At 46.6% G+C, this 17,200-nt stretch overlaps 5 protein-coding genes across 5 annotated transcripts; 3 read left to right on the plus strand and 2 right to left on the minus strand.

The window, feature by feature from the left end:
* Positions 1–6,295: 6,295 nt before the first annotated feature.
* Positions 6,296–6,865, plus strand: LACBIDRAFT_254540 (uncharacterized protein; the record flags this gene model as incomplete). Its single annotated transcript, XM_001887679.1, has 1 exon — positions 6,296–6,865. One exon carries the CDS (start codon positions 6,296–6,298, stop codon positions 6,863–6,865), a length of 570 nt encoding a protein of 189 aa, XP_001887714.1.
* A 2,449-nt stretch (positions 6,866–9,314) lies between these two features.
* On the plus strand, positions 9,315–10,780 carry LACBIDRAFT_333143 (uncharacterized protein; the record flags this gene model as incomplete). The annotated part of the gene is made up of 7 exons (XM_001887680.1): positions 9,315–9,334; positions 9,387–9,465; positions 9,721–9,791; positions 9,956–9,966; positions 10,139–10,246; positions 10,283–10,400; positions 10,669–10,780. The coding sequence occupies 7 exons, from the start codon at positions 9,315–9,317 to the stop codon at positions 10,778–10,780; spliced, it is 519 nt and encodes a 172-aa protein (XP_001887715.1).
* A 163-nt stretch (positions 10,781–10,943) lies between these two features.
* Positions 10,944–11,344, minus strand: LACBIDRAFT_310758 (uncharacterized protein; the record flags this gene model as incomplete). Its single annotated transcript, XM_001887751.1, has 2 exons — positions 10,944–11,183; positions 11,237–11,344. 2 exons carry the CDS (start codon positions 11,342–11,344, stop codon positions 10,944–10,946), a joined length of 348 nt encoding a protein of 115 aa, XP_001887786.1.
* Positions 11,345–13,071: 1,727 nt separating this feature from the next.
* On the plus strand, positions 13,072–14,441 carry LACBIDRAFT_310759 (uncharacterized protein; the record flags this gene model as incomplete). Its single annotated transcript, XM_001887681.1, has 4 exons — positions 13,072–13,315; positions 13,373–13,530; positions 13,582–13,749; positions 13,800–14,441. 4 exons carry the CDS (start codon positions 13,072–13,074, stop codon positions 14,439–14,441), a joined length of 1,212 nt encoding a protein of 403 aa, XP_001887716.1.
* Positions 14,442–14,457: 16 nt separating this feature from the next.
* LACBIDRAFT_333145 (uncharacterized protein) lies at positions 14,458–16,403 on the minus strand (the record flags this gene model as incomplete). Its single annotated transcript, XM_001887752.1, has 6 exons — positions 14,458–14,746; positions 14,785–15,104; positions 15,153–15,407; positions 15,455–15,652; positions 15,741–15,940; positions 15,998–16,403. The coding sequence occupies 6 exons, from the start codon at positions 16,401–16,403 to the stop codon at positions 14,458–14,460; spliced, it is 1,668 nt and encodes a 555-aa protein (XP_001887787.1).
* Positions 16,404–17,200: the final 797 nt, after the last annotated feature.

The raw sequence follows: 17,200 nt of genomic DNA on the forward strand, positions 1-17,200 counted from the left end.
CCAATGTCAGAGTGCGCCCATCAGAGTGCGCCCATCAGAGTGCGCCCATCAGAATGTGCCCATCAGAGTGCGCTCAATGTGTTCTATTCTGACTTTCTAAGGTGTCCAGACATGGGTAGGTGATGATACCTCTCATGCTCTCTCCTATTTCGCATTTTTCTCTGCCATCCCATTCTCCTCCCATTTCCAAAACATTTTATGGTCCTATCCTGACTTTCTAAGGTGTCCAGACATGGGTAGGTGATGATACTCCCCATGCTCTCTCATATTTCGCATTTTTTACTGCCTTCCCATTCTCCCCCACCCTCCAGGTCACTCCCAAATCACATTGGTGCCTCCCAAATGCCCCATATTTCACTCTCTTGGATGGTACAGGATATAGGCTGGGCTCTGGGCTCCAGAAGTACACTTCCTGGTTTAATCTACAGGAATTGAAGATGGAATTCCTGGAATGGTGGATGGATTTCATGAATTTTCGGGATGGATTCCATAGATTTGCAAGATGGCTCTCAGCCAGTAACCTACAGCTACTTTTATCCAATATATAGTTATCTTTCTCTGTAACTTCTGGCTGAGCCTTAAGAAACAAAGAAGAGCACTGCAAAGCTCTGGACAATAATCAACGCAACATGCTTGACAGAAAAATCACACTTGTGAGAGTGTGACAGCCTAGACAAAACAGCTGAGTATTGAATTCGGTTGGCCACAAACAACCGTTGCTCTAAAAAATGGTATCAGTAGATGCTGAATTGCGTCTAAATTATGATTCCAGCTTGTTTGGGCATCCAAGATTCTTCCCCCATGTTTTGTAGCATGAACTTGTAGAATTATCGGAATGTTTGCCTTTGTTTGCTTGGCCCTTCCAACATCTTTCAAGTCTTTTGCTGCCATAAAATATTTACACAACTACTGGTGCTTTTCTAATAGGTATAGATCGATAGAGGACATTTATACAATTCTAATGATACTAAATTTGTACATTCAAGCTTCTTCCCCCACACCCTGAGCTGGAAAATATACCGGACATGGCCAAATTTTGACAAAGTCCAAACATCATTTGGCACAAAAAAATTGTTTCAGTGGGGCACATGATGTCATTCAGCAGGGCAGCTACAAACTACTTTGGTCCACGCATTTACTACAATTGGGGGGGCACATATTTTTTGTGCAAAATAAATGCCATGGGAATATAGTGACTTGGCGCCCACTCACATGCCCATTCACATTGGGCGCACTCAACATTTCATGCAAAAGAATAATGGGTGGAAATACACACTGAAAAATAACAGGTGCAGATGCATACTTAGTGCACACATTTGATGTGCATTCACATTGGGTGCACTCTGACATGACATTTCGTGCCCATTTCACATTGGGCGCACTCTGACATTGAAACAATGCTGGACACAGACTATTTGTAACCCTATCAAAGCACAAGGTACATACAGTGGCACTTGAAAGAATTGTGCCCCCTGTGGAGTGCAAAAGAATTGCGCCCCCTGTGGAGTGCAAAAGAATTGCATCCCTTATGGAACTCAAAATAATTGTCCCCCCCATGGAATACAGATAATTTCACCCCTTGTGGAGCTTGAGATAATTGCACCCCCTGTAGAGCTCAGAATAATTGCGCTCTGGAGCACAAATAATTGCACCCTGGAGCGCAAAAGAATTGCACCCCCCATGGAGCACAAAAGAATTGTGTCTCTCATGGAGCTTGAAATAATTGCACCTCTAGAGCGCAAAAGTAATTGTGCCCTGGAGCACAAATAATTGTGCCCTGGAGCACAAAAGAATTGTGCCTCTCATGGAGCTTGAAATAATTGCACCTCTAGAGGGCAAAATAATTGCACCCCCATAGAGCGCAAGTAATTGCGCCCTGGAGCACAAATAATTGCGCCCTGGAGTGCAGAAGAATTGCGCCCCCCATGGAGCGCAAAAGAATTGCGCCTCTCATGGAGCTTGAAATAATTGCACCTCTAGAGTGCAAAATAATTGCGCCCCCATAGAGCGCAAGTAATTGCGCCCTGGAGCAAAAATAATTGCGCCCTGGAGTACAAAAGAATTGCACCCCCCATGGAGCACAAAAGAATTGCACCTCTCATGGAGCTTGAAATAATTGCACCTCTAGAGCGCAAACTAATTGCGCCCTGGAGCACAAATAATTGCACCCTGGAGTGCAAAAGAATTGCGCCCCCTGTGGAGCGCAAAAGAATTGCGCCTCTCATGGAGCTTGAAATAATTGCACCTCTAGAGCGCAAAATAATTGCGCCCCCATAGAGCGCAAGTAATTGCACCGTGGAGCACAAATAATTGCGCCCTGGAGTGCAAAAGAATTGCGCCCCCTGTGGAGCACAAAAGAATTGCGCCTCTCATGGAGCTTGAAATAATTGCACCTCTAGAGCGCAAAATAATTGCGCCCCCATAGAGCGCAAGTAATTGCACCCTGGAGCACAAATAATTGCGCCCTGGACTGCAAAAGAATTGCGCCTCTCATGGAGCTTGAAATAATTGCACCTCTAGAGCGCAAAAGAATTGCTCCCCCATAGAGTGCAAGTAATTGTGCCCTGGAGCGCAAAATAATTGCACCTCTCATGGAGCACAAAATAATTGCACCTCTAGAGCACAAAATAATTGCGCCCCCCATGGAGCGCAAAAGAATTGTGCCTCTCGTGGAGTGCAAAATAATTGCACAGGTTGGGACTCGCCAATGAGACCAATGGGCGCAGTGCATGGGTGCCATAAACCTCTGCCAAAGTGGGCTGACCCATTGTATGAGGGGCTTTTTTTCATGCCACCCATCCATGGCGAAAAATTCACCTGTTGTTGCCTGTAGGTGCAACAACGAGGCTGCTGTCAACACATTTAAATACTTACTTCACATACAACAGGTTAATAATATATCTATTTAACTTTCTCCTGTGTGGTCCCCCACAGTGGTACTAATGAGGCAGCACTCTGGTTAACTGCCTGAAAGAATGATGGGCGCAACAATGGGATCTGTGCAATTGGGCGCAACCCATGGGCACCAGAGGCAAAGTGGGCCGATCCGTCCTCTATGGGGCTCTGTTCGTGCGGCCCACCCATGTCGCATGGCCTATTTTAGAGTCTCGGCCCAGTCATTCCCAAGGCCGAATTCTTGACAGCTCGGCCGAGTCCGCTGGCCCGCTGTTGATGGGCGCCTGTCACACACCGCTGGCCCATCAGTGATGGTCCCATTTGACTGCCCTAACTGCATGAACGTTACTATTGATGTGCACGCTATTTGGTGCGTTCTTGGCAGGGCTCATCGTCCCCCGAGAGGGAGGTCTGGCGATTGCGTTGATGGAGAAGCTGGAGGATGTGGTTTCGATCATACTCGTATGAAGTTGTAAAGTTAATATTGCAGAGCGTTTTCCAGAAGGCCGGGTAATTTCAGTGTTATAAAGCCATCCAGAACTTTGCACCGGCGATGAAAGGCACTTGAGAGGAACGTCCTCCGTGTGGACCAGTAACTCTGAACCTTCATGGTAAACATTAAAAACCAAGCGCAGGGTGACGTAAATTCGACAGTATTTGATAAGGGGCCTGCCAATCCCAGGGAGAATGATTACTATGGCCCATACAACAAACTCCTTGCAAACTCCTCAACATTCTCTTCCTTCCAGATGGGTTAGCTTGTAATGTGCTGGAGGCGGAGGGAGTGGCTCGCCTGAAGGCTGTCGTTCATGAGATAAAACAAGCGTGCGTTCAGCTTGATCCTAATGAAGCTAGAAAGGATAAGGGAAGCGTACCACCCAGTGGTGTTCCATTATCGAACCACCTACTACCAAACAACCCGTCGCATTGACTGCATAAATTATAACCATTATCCTCTCAACCTACGTACATGCGTCCATAATTAAGGGTACGCGGAATGAGAATGTGAACCGCACTTTTTCGTAATACTCCGCCCTCCCGTCAGTTTGGCAAGATACTTGTATTCTAACTGGCAACTCGTCGCTTCAACGAGCATGGTGAATGGACCGAGATCACCCCACCTCAGTGTGGCTCCTCTGCATATTAATAAGTCAAAACAACCAGCAAGACTGTAAAAAGCAAAGCCATAAGCAACTCCCAAAACAGGTCGAAACCCACTCGAAAGGTGAAAGAAAAAGAGAATCAGCAGCGATGGGGTAAAAGGGCGCATCACGAATCGAATGTTGGATGGTGGTCCAACAAATACCAACGTAACACAGGTGGGGAAAAGTAAAAACATCACCCACAAACTCAAGTCAGCAAAATGGATATGGGTACAACCAGCGAATTCAATCCGAAGTCAAAATGCCTCAGACGAACATGAAATGTTTGCGTGGATCAAGAATCAACTTGGTAACCGCGCATCACGCAACCAACAAGCAAAGGCACGAGAGCAGGTAGTGAGTCTTCGCATTCAACGACCCGTAAGGCCAAGGGGGTAGCGGGACGTGGATCCCGAACCAAGGGTTGGGGGGGGGGTGCTCAGCCGAAGGCCGAAAAAAAAGTGACACCCATCAATTTGGTGGCAGAAGTGGTCAGTGACCTGCCTGTTGCGACGTTGGATCGTTCTAGTAGATGTCCTAGCTGCTGTAGATACTTACTTGGCCATAGTAGACAGCGAGAAGCAATTTTGAACCCCCCAACATGTGGTGAAGAAATCACGGTAATGAATTTAACAAAAACATAGACCATGGGTACTATTGCTAATTGAGGTTGAAATAAGAGTCAAATTACAGCCAACAGCTTCATTGTGCAGAGTGTAATACAGATGTGCATGTTGGTGCCGGTGGGATGAGTAACTTGAACATGCATCGAGACTAGAAAACATGCAGAGAGAACAAGGCCGCCAACACGCGACCCCCACAAAAGAAAGAGAAGTCCTCAGCTTTTTTAACCAGAAAACCATACAACAAAATACCCCTCGAGTCTCACGGCAGGGGAAAAGGAAGAGAGAACTGTGGTTGGGTGGTGATGTGCAAAGCGCGAGGTTGCAAAACAGGCTGCCAGGTGCGTGCGCCGTGAGATTTGTCAAATGTTTTCGCGTTTTATGTAGAAAAAAATTTCTGAAAACATAAGCATGGGAAAAACATGCTTGATTAGGAAGGTAGGGGTAGGGGGGTGTCAAGCAGGACTCTGAAAAAAAAATAACGAGTGTTGGTCTCTTTTCCACATTCCGCCACCCCCTTGCGTAAGGCCTTTCCGTATATCATAACAAGGTTACGTGATCACGAGCAAAATCCAGGGGACCCAACAGGATTGAACCAAAAGAATGCCTGAAACACAAGGAAGCCCAAGAGTTGCATCCAAAGGATGTATGGACTGATTATAGGTCAGGTTGTAGCCCGATGCGAGGTTCGACTGCATAACCAGACGCGAGTTCCGACTACATAACCCAACGCGAGGTCCTGCTACGTTGCCCAACGCAAGACCCGACCCACCCCAACACCAACGTGGGTAAAAATCATCAGCGCCTCCACAAAACGACAAAGGACATGAAAGAGTGGGGTGGGCAGAAGATGAATTGATCGACGCAAGACTGGAAGGAACTCACGTCGCTATGTTGGGGTGGATTGAACGACTCGAAATCAAGGAAAGGGGATAGAGAACAAGGAACAAAAGTGTGGGTGAACGATAATGGAGAAGTCGAGTAAACCTAGTCTCATCCGCGATGAGAACGGACACAGACACTATATATGGGTGAATACCTCGACCATCACGCGAAACAGAGGACAAAGTAAATGAAACAAAAACAAAAAGGATAAAACAAGTAGTTAGTTCAGTCACATGGGTCCAATAACAACGGAACAGCCGGACGTGACAATCAGTCGTAGTGAACGGGTCAGCCGGGGCGGCCGGTTTGATTGCCATTGTTCCATTGGCAACGAAGCGGCCGGTTTCTGACCCTGGCAGGGTTTACGCTCCCGCGGCGGAACCACTTTTTCAACCGACGGGCTCTGACCACGTCCTGACGGGCTCTCAGCCCATCCTGATGGAACTACAAAAAAATTTAACTGGGGCCTCTCTCCCCTTACTTACATCCATCTAGATCTGTAGCATAATGTATCTTAATCTTTATCTCATCCAACTCCTGCAAGATAGTCTCCATATCAACCAAAAACTGAATTTTGTCCCAACAGGGAAACACTCACCTTGTAGTTAAGAAATGAAAGCTTTTCATTTAGCTACTCACACCTTGTCTACTCATTTGTGGCTCCATTGGGGTGTCAAACTGGAATTGATGGTTCTGTTGGGGATGTCTCTGTCAGGGTGTTTGACATTCAGATTGAAGGTGCCACGGGGGATGTTTCCGTCGGGGTGTTTGACATTGAAATTGAAGGTGCCGCGGGGGATGTCACCGTCGGGGTGTTTGAGGTTGAGATTGAAAGCACCGCGGAGGATGTCGCCGTCGGGGTGTTTGAGGTTGAGATTGAAGGCGCCGCGGGGGATGTCACCGTCGGGGTGTTTGAGGTTGAGATTGAAGGCGCCGCGGGGGATGTCACCGTCGGGGTGTTTGACATTGAAATTGAAGGTGCCATGGGGGATGTCTCCGTCGGGGTGTTTGACATTGAAATTGAAGGTGCTGTGGGGGATGTCACCATCAGGGTGTTTGAGGTTGAGATTGAAAGCACTGTGGAGGATGTCGCCGTCGGGGTGTTTGAGGTTGAGATTGAAGGCGCCGCAGGGGATGTCTCCGTCGGGGTGTTTGACATTGAAATTGAAGGTGCCACGGGGGATGTCTCTGTTGGGGTGTTTGTCATTAAAATTGAAAGCACCACAGAGGATGTTGCCGTCGGGGTGTTTGAGGTTGAGATTGAAGGCACTGTCGGCAATGGCCCCATCAGGGTGTTTGACCTTGAAATTGAAAACATGACCTCCACAATATGGTCATCTGTGGCATGATCTTGAATACATCAAGTTAGCAGAGCACTTTATTGACTGTGGCAGAGCATTTGATTGACACTGACAGGGAATTGAGAATTCAAAATGTTGACTCCCGCGGGGCATTTGATTGACTCCGACAGGGCATTCAAAATTCAATGTCAGCTCTGGCGAAGCATTTATTCAAGATAGAGGAGTCAATCCACTACAGCATTTTTAAGCTGGTGCCCAGATCATCCATCCATGTGAACTGAAACATGCAATGGCTTGGAATATGTGATTTGCAGAAACAAGAAATATATTGTCAAGAAATCAACGCACAATATTGATGAAAGGTCCTGCTAGTAGCCATGACAAATCCTCATAATACAAAAGAAAGATCCACTGAATTGGAGGTCAGATAGTTGAGGTGTGCACCATTTAGTTTTTAGAAGTAGAACAACTCTGGCAGCCCGCCTTACCAAATATGGGCCAGCGGCAACCTAATATGGAAGGAGCGCATTATTCACACACCATCTGAAACTACGCACTGCGCCGCGCTCATTGGCGATGCAACGCGCCAACAAAACAAAGACATTGGGGGGATCCCAGAAAGGAATAGAATCATTTGGAATAGTTTTCTCAGTGATTGAAGAAGTTTTTGTGAACAGACCTCGGAAAGAGCTATTTGGTGCATGAATCTTTATACAAACCAGTTGCACAACATGCCATTTTGCATACATCAAGTTATATTTTTTTTTCTTCCCTCACAACTGCTTCCCCCACCTATCTGAATTGATTCTAAAGTATGTAGGCTATATTTGGGGAAAGTATGGGAGCATTTCAACAAGATTTAGATAGTGAAAGGAAATAAGAAAGAATGTGGTTTCATGTTTAGAGTCATATTTTCACCCTTTCAAGCTCCAGCTCCCCCAAACCATCAGAAAACTGCTTTGGAGCAGGGGATATATATTCTGCCATATGTTAACCATGTATAAGAAAGGCTCAGATGTTGAGATTTGGTAGCAAAGTATACAGAAAAGTCAACAATATCATGTTGTGAGATATTTCATGCATTCAACCTCATTTCTCCACCATGCGCCAAAATTCTTTTCCAAAGTAAACTTGAACCTATTTTACAACAGTTGTAGTATGCTGGAAAGATGTATTGAGAAGCTATAACAGTACAGCTCATTTTTTTCCCCCACAACTCCGGCGGGGCATGTAAAATTAAAGATGTTGACTCCTGCAAAGCATTCAATACACTCCGATGGGGAATATAAAATTTGAATTGGGTGGGAGACAGTTGATTGACTTTCATGGGGTATTTAATTCACTCCATTGAGGCATTTAAAATTAAATATGTTAACTTCTGCAGGGCAGTTTATTCACTCCGACGGAGCATTTTATTGACCCCGTCGGCGAATTTAAAATCAAATATTTTGACCCCGCGGCGATTTAATTCACCCCGACGGAGCATTTTATTTACGCCGTCGGGGCTTTTAAAATTAAATATGTTAACTCCCGCGGGGCAGTTTATTCACTCCGACGGGGCATTTTATTGACCCCGTCGGCGAATTTAAAATCAAATATGTTGACCCTGCGGCCATTTAATTCACTCTGACAGGGCATTTTATTCATGCTGTCAGGGCATATAAAATTAAATATGTTCTCTCACAGGGCACTCCGACAGGGCATTTTATTCACTCTGTCATGAAATTTAGAGTCAAATATGTTGACCCCCGCGGCGCATGTAGTTTACTCCTCCAGGGCATTTTATTTACTCTGACAGGGTATTTTAAATCAAATATGTTGACTCCCATGGGGCATTGGGTTCACTCCTCCAGGGCATTTGAAATTGAGTATGTCAACTCTGGCAATGCATTTACAATTAAACATAATAACCCCTCAAGTCAATCAAATTCTTCATGGAGTCAAAATAGTCAAATTTAAATGCCCATGGTGGTTGACATACTCAGCTAAAAATTCTCTGCCAGAGTGAATCAAATGCCCCATGGGAGTTGAAATAACCGCCCCATTGGAGTCAATCAAATGCTTAACCAGAGTTGACATATTCAATTTCAATAGATGTCATTTATTAATATTATGGACACAGGTAATTTACCATTGGAGCAGGTTGGGGTATATACAGCATGCTTTGCTGACCAGCAGCTGTGTGGTAGAGCAAGTAGCTTAGGGTGGAGGTTTACAATTAGCTACTACTGATAGAAGCAAACAGTACAACATCAAAGCAGGTAACAGTATTACAGTTGTTCTAGTAAAGATTGGGGAACTATGGTGTGATGCCGACGGGACACCCAGAAGGCTGCCGTAGGTAGCTGCCGCGGCAAGAGACGCCGTGCCCGCAAGCCATTTGTATGCATCCGGCTGGTCCGTTGGTAAAGGGATGTTTTGGAAAGTCCGGCCGGGACCGGCTGGCCCGTTCATTACGAGTCATTGTCATGTCCGGCTACTACGTTTGGTACGTGACACAGTGACTGATATATGTGAAAACAAGCCCACGCACGTATCAGCAAACGAAGGCAAGCCCAAAAGAGGTATCTAACACAAGCAAGATCATCAGCTTTTGAGCGGAGGATCGGGGAGGAAGAGGTGTGTGTGCTGAGAGGAGGCCGCCAAGGTAGCGGATGACGGTTTCGAGGAAGTTGCAGAAGCTTGACTGGGGACGGGAGTGGGTGAGCTGAGGTCAGGGAAATATAAGAAGTGAGAGGAAGCGAAGGAAGATGGGAAAGGGGAGAAGTGAAAAGGAATGAGAGGTCAAGAGAGAAAGTGGAAAGGACATGCGGACAGCGTAAGAACAGTAAGATTCCCCACAAACCCGAGGGCGTCGCCGAAATCGTCGTGTAGCCCTTTTATGCACATTGTATCGAGGTAGTCGAGGAGCGTAACGTCCCATCCACTGAATCTATTTGTGTTGAGTGAGTGGGAGAGTGGGAGGAAGGGAAGAAACTGGAGGTTCCATCCGTTGAAGGAGGGGAATGGAAGACGAGAGGAAGGGAAGGGGGGAGTACTCTCTGCAACCAACGATATCCATCCCCATTCGCACGGCAAATATTCGTTGTCGACGTCGAAGGCTATGTAGAATAGGCCGCGGTAAGTGAACTTTAGTTGCATCCAGCGATATTCCCAGCTTCTGTCAAGTCACCAACTACGCCCTAGCCGCCTACAACTTGAGTCCATCATCGGTTTACTATTAATTTTCAAGGTAAGTCGTTAGCTTTTGTCGTTATGCAAGTAGTCACGCACTTACCTTGGAGATCTTCAGCCGCTTCACCACGTTATCGCCTTCAATACCCCTTGCAAAGAGTCGACGTGATGTACCGACGTCCGTTGAATGCATTTGGGACGTCATTATGTGGGGATGCCGAGGGATGTAAGTGTTGGTAGTATTGCTTTCGATATTCAACAGGCCCCAGGTGGGGCATTGAGGTTGTTGAGGAACGCGTGGACGTTGTCGAGGAACACTGTGACGTGGACGTTGTCGAGAAACGTGTGAACGTCTATGGGGAAAGGGGCCTTGGGTCAGAGTAAGGGCGGATAAAGGGAGAGCGCTAGGGAAACATACATGAAGTTCAGGACAAAAGTAAGGAGGATAGACATACTATTCACTTCCACACCTTTCCGGTCCCTCTCTACACCGCCTGCTTGACTATCTACCCATATTCCCTTAACGATGGAGTCTTTTCAAACGTCTGCCAGTGGTGTTGGCGACATCGAGCTAATGATGCACAATCACATTAAGTATTCACGGAACGTCTCATTCCGTTGTGAACAGCTTACCACCCTACATCGTAGACCTCCGAAGTATGCCCCCTTCTTTACGATTAACAACCTCCAAGTCGTATCCCTGCTCAATCACTTGTCCCGCCCCGAGGACGTACACGAAGTTGGGGATAATTTGGGATAATTCGTGTGTGATAATAATGGTGGTCTTGTCCTAACGCCACCACTTGATGGCTTCAAATACGGGAGTGCACGAGGTAGCGTCCAGCGCGGAAGTTGCCTCGTCTTAAAGGGAATGAGTTAGAAAGAAAGAGAGAGTCGACAAAAAAGGAAAGCCATACCAAGTATCAGAACCGAGCACCCCTGTAACGTGGGCTTGTCATCGAGGAACTGGACGTCGTGCTCGTCGATGGTGATGTAACCCACTTAATGAGCTGAGCGACGGTGGATTTGACGGAAGCGGACGAGCCGATAACGGAACGTGATTTCGTTTGCAGGGAGGAAGATGAGACGTTGGAGAGGCCAGGGATAGTAGGACGTGATGGGTACGTAAAGGTGACATTGTGGAGTGCCAGTTCGCCAGACACCTTGCTGGTGTGATTTGAGGACTGGGACAAAAAGTGAGAAAGGGAAGGCGAACCTTGTGAACACCGATTGGGCCATTGTTCCCTGTCATACCCATATGGGTATCAAACCAACTCGCAGTAACGAATAGATTGACTGCCTTGGGGAGTGCCATGTCATTCATCTCCCCAGTCCATATCCACAAGGACGATGTGACTTTGGGAAGTTCGAGTGTTGAAATTTTGAAAAGCCAGCACCACGCAACAAGACGTCCATGGCTTGAGTTGGTGGATTTGGAGTAAGGGGGAATCGCGCAAACGCGTCAGACTCAAAGCTCAAAGTCTTGTCGAACGACATATTTGGCAGTCCCAAGCCTCGACCAGTCCTTATTTGAGACAGCGTTCCTCTGCATCATCCAACCACTGCTTGGATTACAACTAGGAAGGTGCATAAAGCCGAGGTATTGTTGAAAGCGGAACGAGGTTAGACAACATGCGAGTAACTCGGGACGATCAAGTTGGATGAGATTTTTGGCCGCAGCCGACGACCCCATCACTGGTCACCGAGAACTCAATTTGACCATATGCCAGGGGTTTCTCAAACCACCCTCGGAAAACCCGGGTTTCTACCAGAAAGGGGGGTTTCTGAATAGTTTTACCCTGATTCTCGTGCAGGTAAGCTAATCAACTCACTCCGGTGATATTGCGAGGCGATTCACTTGCATTGCATGCAATACTACCAGATGTGAGAATGCGGCAAATCACTTCACGACAAAGTTGAAACCTCACGCCTGCTTGGCTTGTGCGCTCAATGGTTCACGATCAGATCCAACTCCAGGCCTCCCGGAAGCGTATTTCATGAGCATAGGAACCAGTCACTAAAATGACAGTGCTTTCGCTAAAGCTGGGCATGCATCGTGACTTGTGGTGAATAATAAGCGCTAAGCACTGGCAGGCATTGTATGTTTCCCACGACCAAATCTAATCTAAAACGTTGCTAAAATGCTGGAATCTTCCCTTTACCAACGTGTTGTGCACACCCTGCAGCGTCACAAACCCACCACCATTTTACGCTTATCGGAAATTACATCGAGGGTGCTGCGTTCTTTGATCAGGGTCTCTGTTCTGGTCCTTGGACCATGTCACCTCAACATGAAATACATGCTCCAGGGCATTCAGTAGATACCCAATGGGACCATAGTAGTTCACATGGTCAATTGTCCAATGTACCATAGGGCTACCCCAATGGGCCCAATCATAGTTGGCACCATTTGGGCATAGTTTGGCCCAATGTCTGTGAGACGTTAAGCCAGCATTGTTGGGGCCAAGGTAACAAAACTATGAGAAGCATAATTGGGCCCAATGAGGGATACACAAAAGGAATTGGGCCCATTGGGCCCAATTGAGACCCATGATAAACTCCCAACAGCCAAGGTTGGGCCCAATATTCCAAAGCTATTAATTAGGCTATACTGCGTTGTTGGGCCCAATGGCATTGGGCCCAACTGAGACCCATGATAAACTCCCAACGGCCAAGGTTGGGCCCAATATTTAATTAGGCTATATTGCATTGTTGGGCCCAATGCTCGGTGTAACAAATGCCGAATCCGGCAGAACCATAACCCTAACCCTGGCAATCCCTGTCCAGCCGAAACGAGCGGTATGACGTAATTTGGTCCGATGACATCGCCTCCGGCACAAAATGGGGTACATGTTGCAAATACTGTTGGTAGCATCTAATCCATAAATTAATATTTCCATATCGGCCCGAAATCCCATTAATCGGTTGAATTCGTTTCGGGTAATAGGTAATAGCCGGACATGTGACAGCCACCCTGGATGCATGGATAGCATGAGGCATGCTGTATAAAAGACAATTCCTTTGCATTAAAAGCTCGCCACTCTTGACGACATGGAGGCTCAGTTGACGGCATTGGAGGCAGTCACCGACGACATCTCCACCTACCTTGCCGGTCGTCTTCGGCACAAATTGTTTGACTTTCCGAATGATTATCCCGCCGAGTCACTGTCTCAGGGACTCGTTACCCACTGTGAACGAGCTATTGCCGTAATCGCCGAAGCCTGGACAAACCCGCCAATCGTGGTCAACTGGGACATTGACGATTATATCGGCGCCATTGGAAAGCAGCCGACGGGTACGTGTTACCATGGACTCAGTCGAGGGCAAAAAAAGACTCACTCTTCTATACCAGGCACTTGCATTCTTGTGGAGACAGCCATTGCTTCCAAGTTCCCTCCCGCATTTCCGGAGCATATTGATGTCGTCGAGGGAAACCCTACAAGAGTCAATGACCGAATGGGGCATATCCTTGCATGGTATCTTCCGGGGATTATGTCGGAAGAATTACAGGTAATTAAAATCAATTAGCTTGTCATTGCCAATTGACTAATTGTAATTCAGGCTCAGGTCCGAGCCGCTGCGAAAATACTTCACCCGTTGCTGCAGGTACCTGACAAAAGCAATGGCACCTGGAGGAGCAATCCGAGATATTATCGGAATATATGCTTTTGCAAGTACCCTCCGGGCATTGTCAATCTCGTCCCGTTGTGGTATCAAGCAGGGCACGGGGTAAGTGTCCAAAGTCAATCTCAGGTTATTTGGTTCTGAACAGCACCCAGCATGATGGAAGTCCGTTACAGGCATCGGCGTCTTTGAAGGAAGACAATGGAGCCGGCGAACAGTTCCTTCGGCAGGTAATTGAATTCCAAGCGATTATCGGTGGCATTATGAGTGTCATTCACCCGGAGCAGCATTATGGGGGCCGAGGAGCACTGCTTCGATGTCTCCGTCCTCAATCATCAGTGACGCTGGATAAGGATTGTTTGCAACGGATCATGAAGGTTTGGGGAACTGCCTTCACAGGTCTGTCGGTAATTAGTGAAAGAGAAACACCTCTGCACCGGGATGGTCAGAATGCAGATTGGATGTATGACCTTCTGGTCAATCTATCCTCCCATGTCAACCCTGACCTTCGGGTGGAATTACCTGGCATCGGGATTAGATTTTGGTATGGCTCCGGAACAGTTCTGTCAATTCTTGGGAAGGCGGTAAGGCACGGAGTATCCAGGACGGACACAGACCGATACTGTCTTGCTTTCTTTATGAGAGAAAGGGTCTCTGAACGTTTGGGGGGTGTTCCACACGTGGTCATGATGTCTGAAGAGGTGTTTAAGAAATGGTTGTCTCTGGACGAGCCGGATAGAGTCAAGGCAATGTTACGTATTCAAGGTAGTGGCTTCCTTCTACCACTTGAATGCTAGATACAAATTGCATGATTTAAAATTCTGACAAAATACGTTCAAACTCTCCCGGCGCTCCCGACGATGACAGGTGATGGCCGTCCAACTCTCGTCGGCCTTGGGGCTGAAGTTGCGTTGGCTTCAAAGAAGAAAGTTTGATATGACGAAGAGGTTTGAAGTCAAAGCCTTCAGCTCGCTGGAGAATTTGCACGATAGGGCGTGAGGTACGATCGGCAGTGGATGCCGGCGGAATTGTTGGGGGAGCGTGTTTCTTAGGCCGAGATGTTGTCGAAGTAATGTCAACGCGTGGGTTTGCCGGGATGTTGCTGCCACGGGAATTCTTGGGGTCTGAGTTTTGGCTGACATGGGGGGGGCCACCGACAGGGACTTTGCGTCGGTATGCCCCTCATCGGAATCATCGTCAACTGCATCCTCCGCTAACAGCCTGTCGGCATATGCGATACACCAGCCATCCCTCCACTCATGCTCCATCACCTGGATTGACTTTGTTGAACTCTCAAGCCGATTCTTGAGGTCGTGGAGCCTGTCGTAGACACGGTCCAATTCAGCTTCCAAAGTCTTTCCCCCTCGGGCAATGCTAGCCCGAAGGTTCTTCATACGCTCAATCTCCAGTGTCGCCGATGGAAGGGGCAGCTCGCTGCCCGTGTGGTAGTTTTTGATGAGCTGCAACCAACGTGATAAACATCTATCGGGGATGAGCCGCTTACTTACCATATCCGCATGCAAGGCCACGCCGAATGTTTCCAAGTCATTCCAATCACATGCCCCTCCAACCCGATCTTGAATATCCTTTTCAACCCACCAATTGTCAAGGTAGACCGGGACTAAACAGTCCGGCGCAGTTTGAACAACTGCCCAGTCAATATCAGGCGGGCCATACTCCTTCACACAAGCCTGAAGGAACATCGGGATGTCATACGTGAACTCCTCGATGGCATGCGAGCCAAGAGCCTTCCAAATGAAATCCTGTTATTGATTTAACCTTGAGCGGTGCAAGGATCTCTCGGACTTACCAACTCCCCCCTGAACAGGGAGAGCCATATCTCCTTTTCATTGTCAGACATATTCGGTCGTTCCTTCCAGGCCTTGGTCGCAGCTCGGCAACGAGAGCTCATCATATAAACTAACATCTGCATGGGGCGGGTTCGTTCCATGGCCTTCAGTTGGCGGGGGGTAAAGAGCATGTTGAGATAAGAGAATCGAATGCAGTGCTTCATCGATCTTATAGAAGCCGACAAACAAATAACAACAATGACTTTAAATAGCGCCGGAAAGTTGACATTCCAATAAGGCTTGCACGTGGAATCCTCGCCACATGGCTGCTTGGCGGGAAGCATAGCAGCGCTTACCATCGGCGCTTAGATCCCTCAGACCTTCCCAATATACTGCCCGCTTCGTAAAATACCGCATCGTCCACTTCATTTCCATCGGAACCAACTTCGATTCCTCCAGCCATCGGTGATATCTCGCTTTGGTCCGAAGATAGTTTACCCGATATACTGCCGAAGTTCATAGCAGATAAATAACAACAATATTTAATGAATGCAATGACTTACATTCTTCCATATGCACATCATTCTCCGAATCACCGTGTATATTGAACCCCCAAAACCAGGGGATATCTTTGTTCCGAAAGCCAGGTTTATTGGGGTGAGATATATTCGGAAGGAGATGAGTATCAGCCTTTTTGATTTCCTTGAAACAGGATAAAATGTCTTCCGATGCGGCTAGATGCTGTAAGGCCCATCGGGCTTGACCATAAACTCGGAGGTGATGTGCCAGATTTCTGTCAATGGCATTGACTTGATCATACGACCGGGTCTTTCCCTTTTTGCTTTCTTCGGTGTTGATCTTTTTTCGGTAAATAAAAGACTTGTGCCCGATGTCCAGCCGAATAGATGCAAGTGCATCATTAGCTTGTGCGACCCGCAAGTCAATTTCTCGTAGGCGAGCCCCCTTCATCGTTTGAGGGAGAGTTGCAAAGCTGGAAGGTCACTAGTGGCTACCACTATCTATGATTAATCTATGACAACTGTCCAAGAGGCAATGTGTATACTGCCACAGGTTTTATGAAAGGCATCTCATTAGGATTGCCCATCTATTTCATTCAATTTATCACTGGAATCTTTCATAAGATATAGGCAAGAATAATGAGATATCATGAGGATATTTCATTAAGCTCTTTGGCCCTTTCATTGCCATTTCATAGACTTTTCATTAGGATATTTCATTAGGCTCCTTCGCTTTTTCATTGCCATTTCTTAGAATTTTCATTAGGATATTTCATTAGGCTCCTTCGCTTTTTCATTGCCATTTCTTAGAATTTTCATTAGGATATTTCATTAGGCTCCTTCGCTTTTTCATTACTATTTCTCATAAGGATATTTCATTAGGCTCCTTCGCTTTTTCATTACTATTTCTCATAAGGATATTTCATTAGGTATTTGGCCCTTTCATTACCATTTCTTAAACTTTTCATTAGGATATTTCATTAGGCTCCTTCGCTTTTTCATTACCATTTCTTAGAATTTTCATTAGGATATTTCATTAAGCTCCTTCGCTTTTTCATTACTATTTCTCATAAGGATATTTCATTAGGTATTTGGCCCTTTCATTACCATTTCTTAAACTTTTCATTAGGATATTTCATTAGGCTCCTTTGCTTTTTCATTGCCATTTCTTAGAATTTTCATTAGGATATTTCATTAGGCTCCTTCGCTTTTTCATTACTATTTCTCATAAGGATATTTCATTAGGTA

This window comes from Laccaria bicolor, genomic scaffold (genome assembly GCF_000143565.1).
Source record: "Laccaria bicolor S238N-H82 LACBIscaffold_47 genomic scaffold, whole genome shotgun sequence".
NCBI lineage: Eukaryota > Fungi > Basidiomycota > Agaricomycetes > Agaricales > Hydnangiaceae > Laccaria > Laccaria bicolor.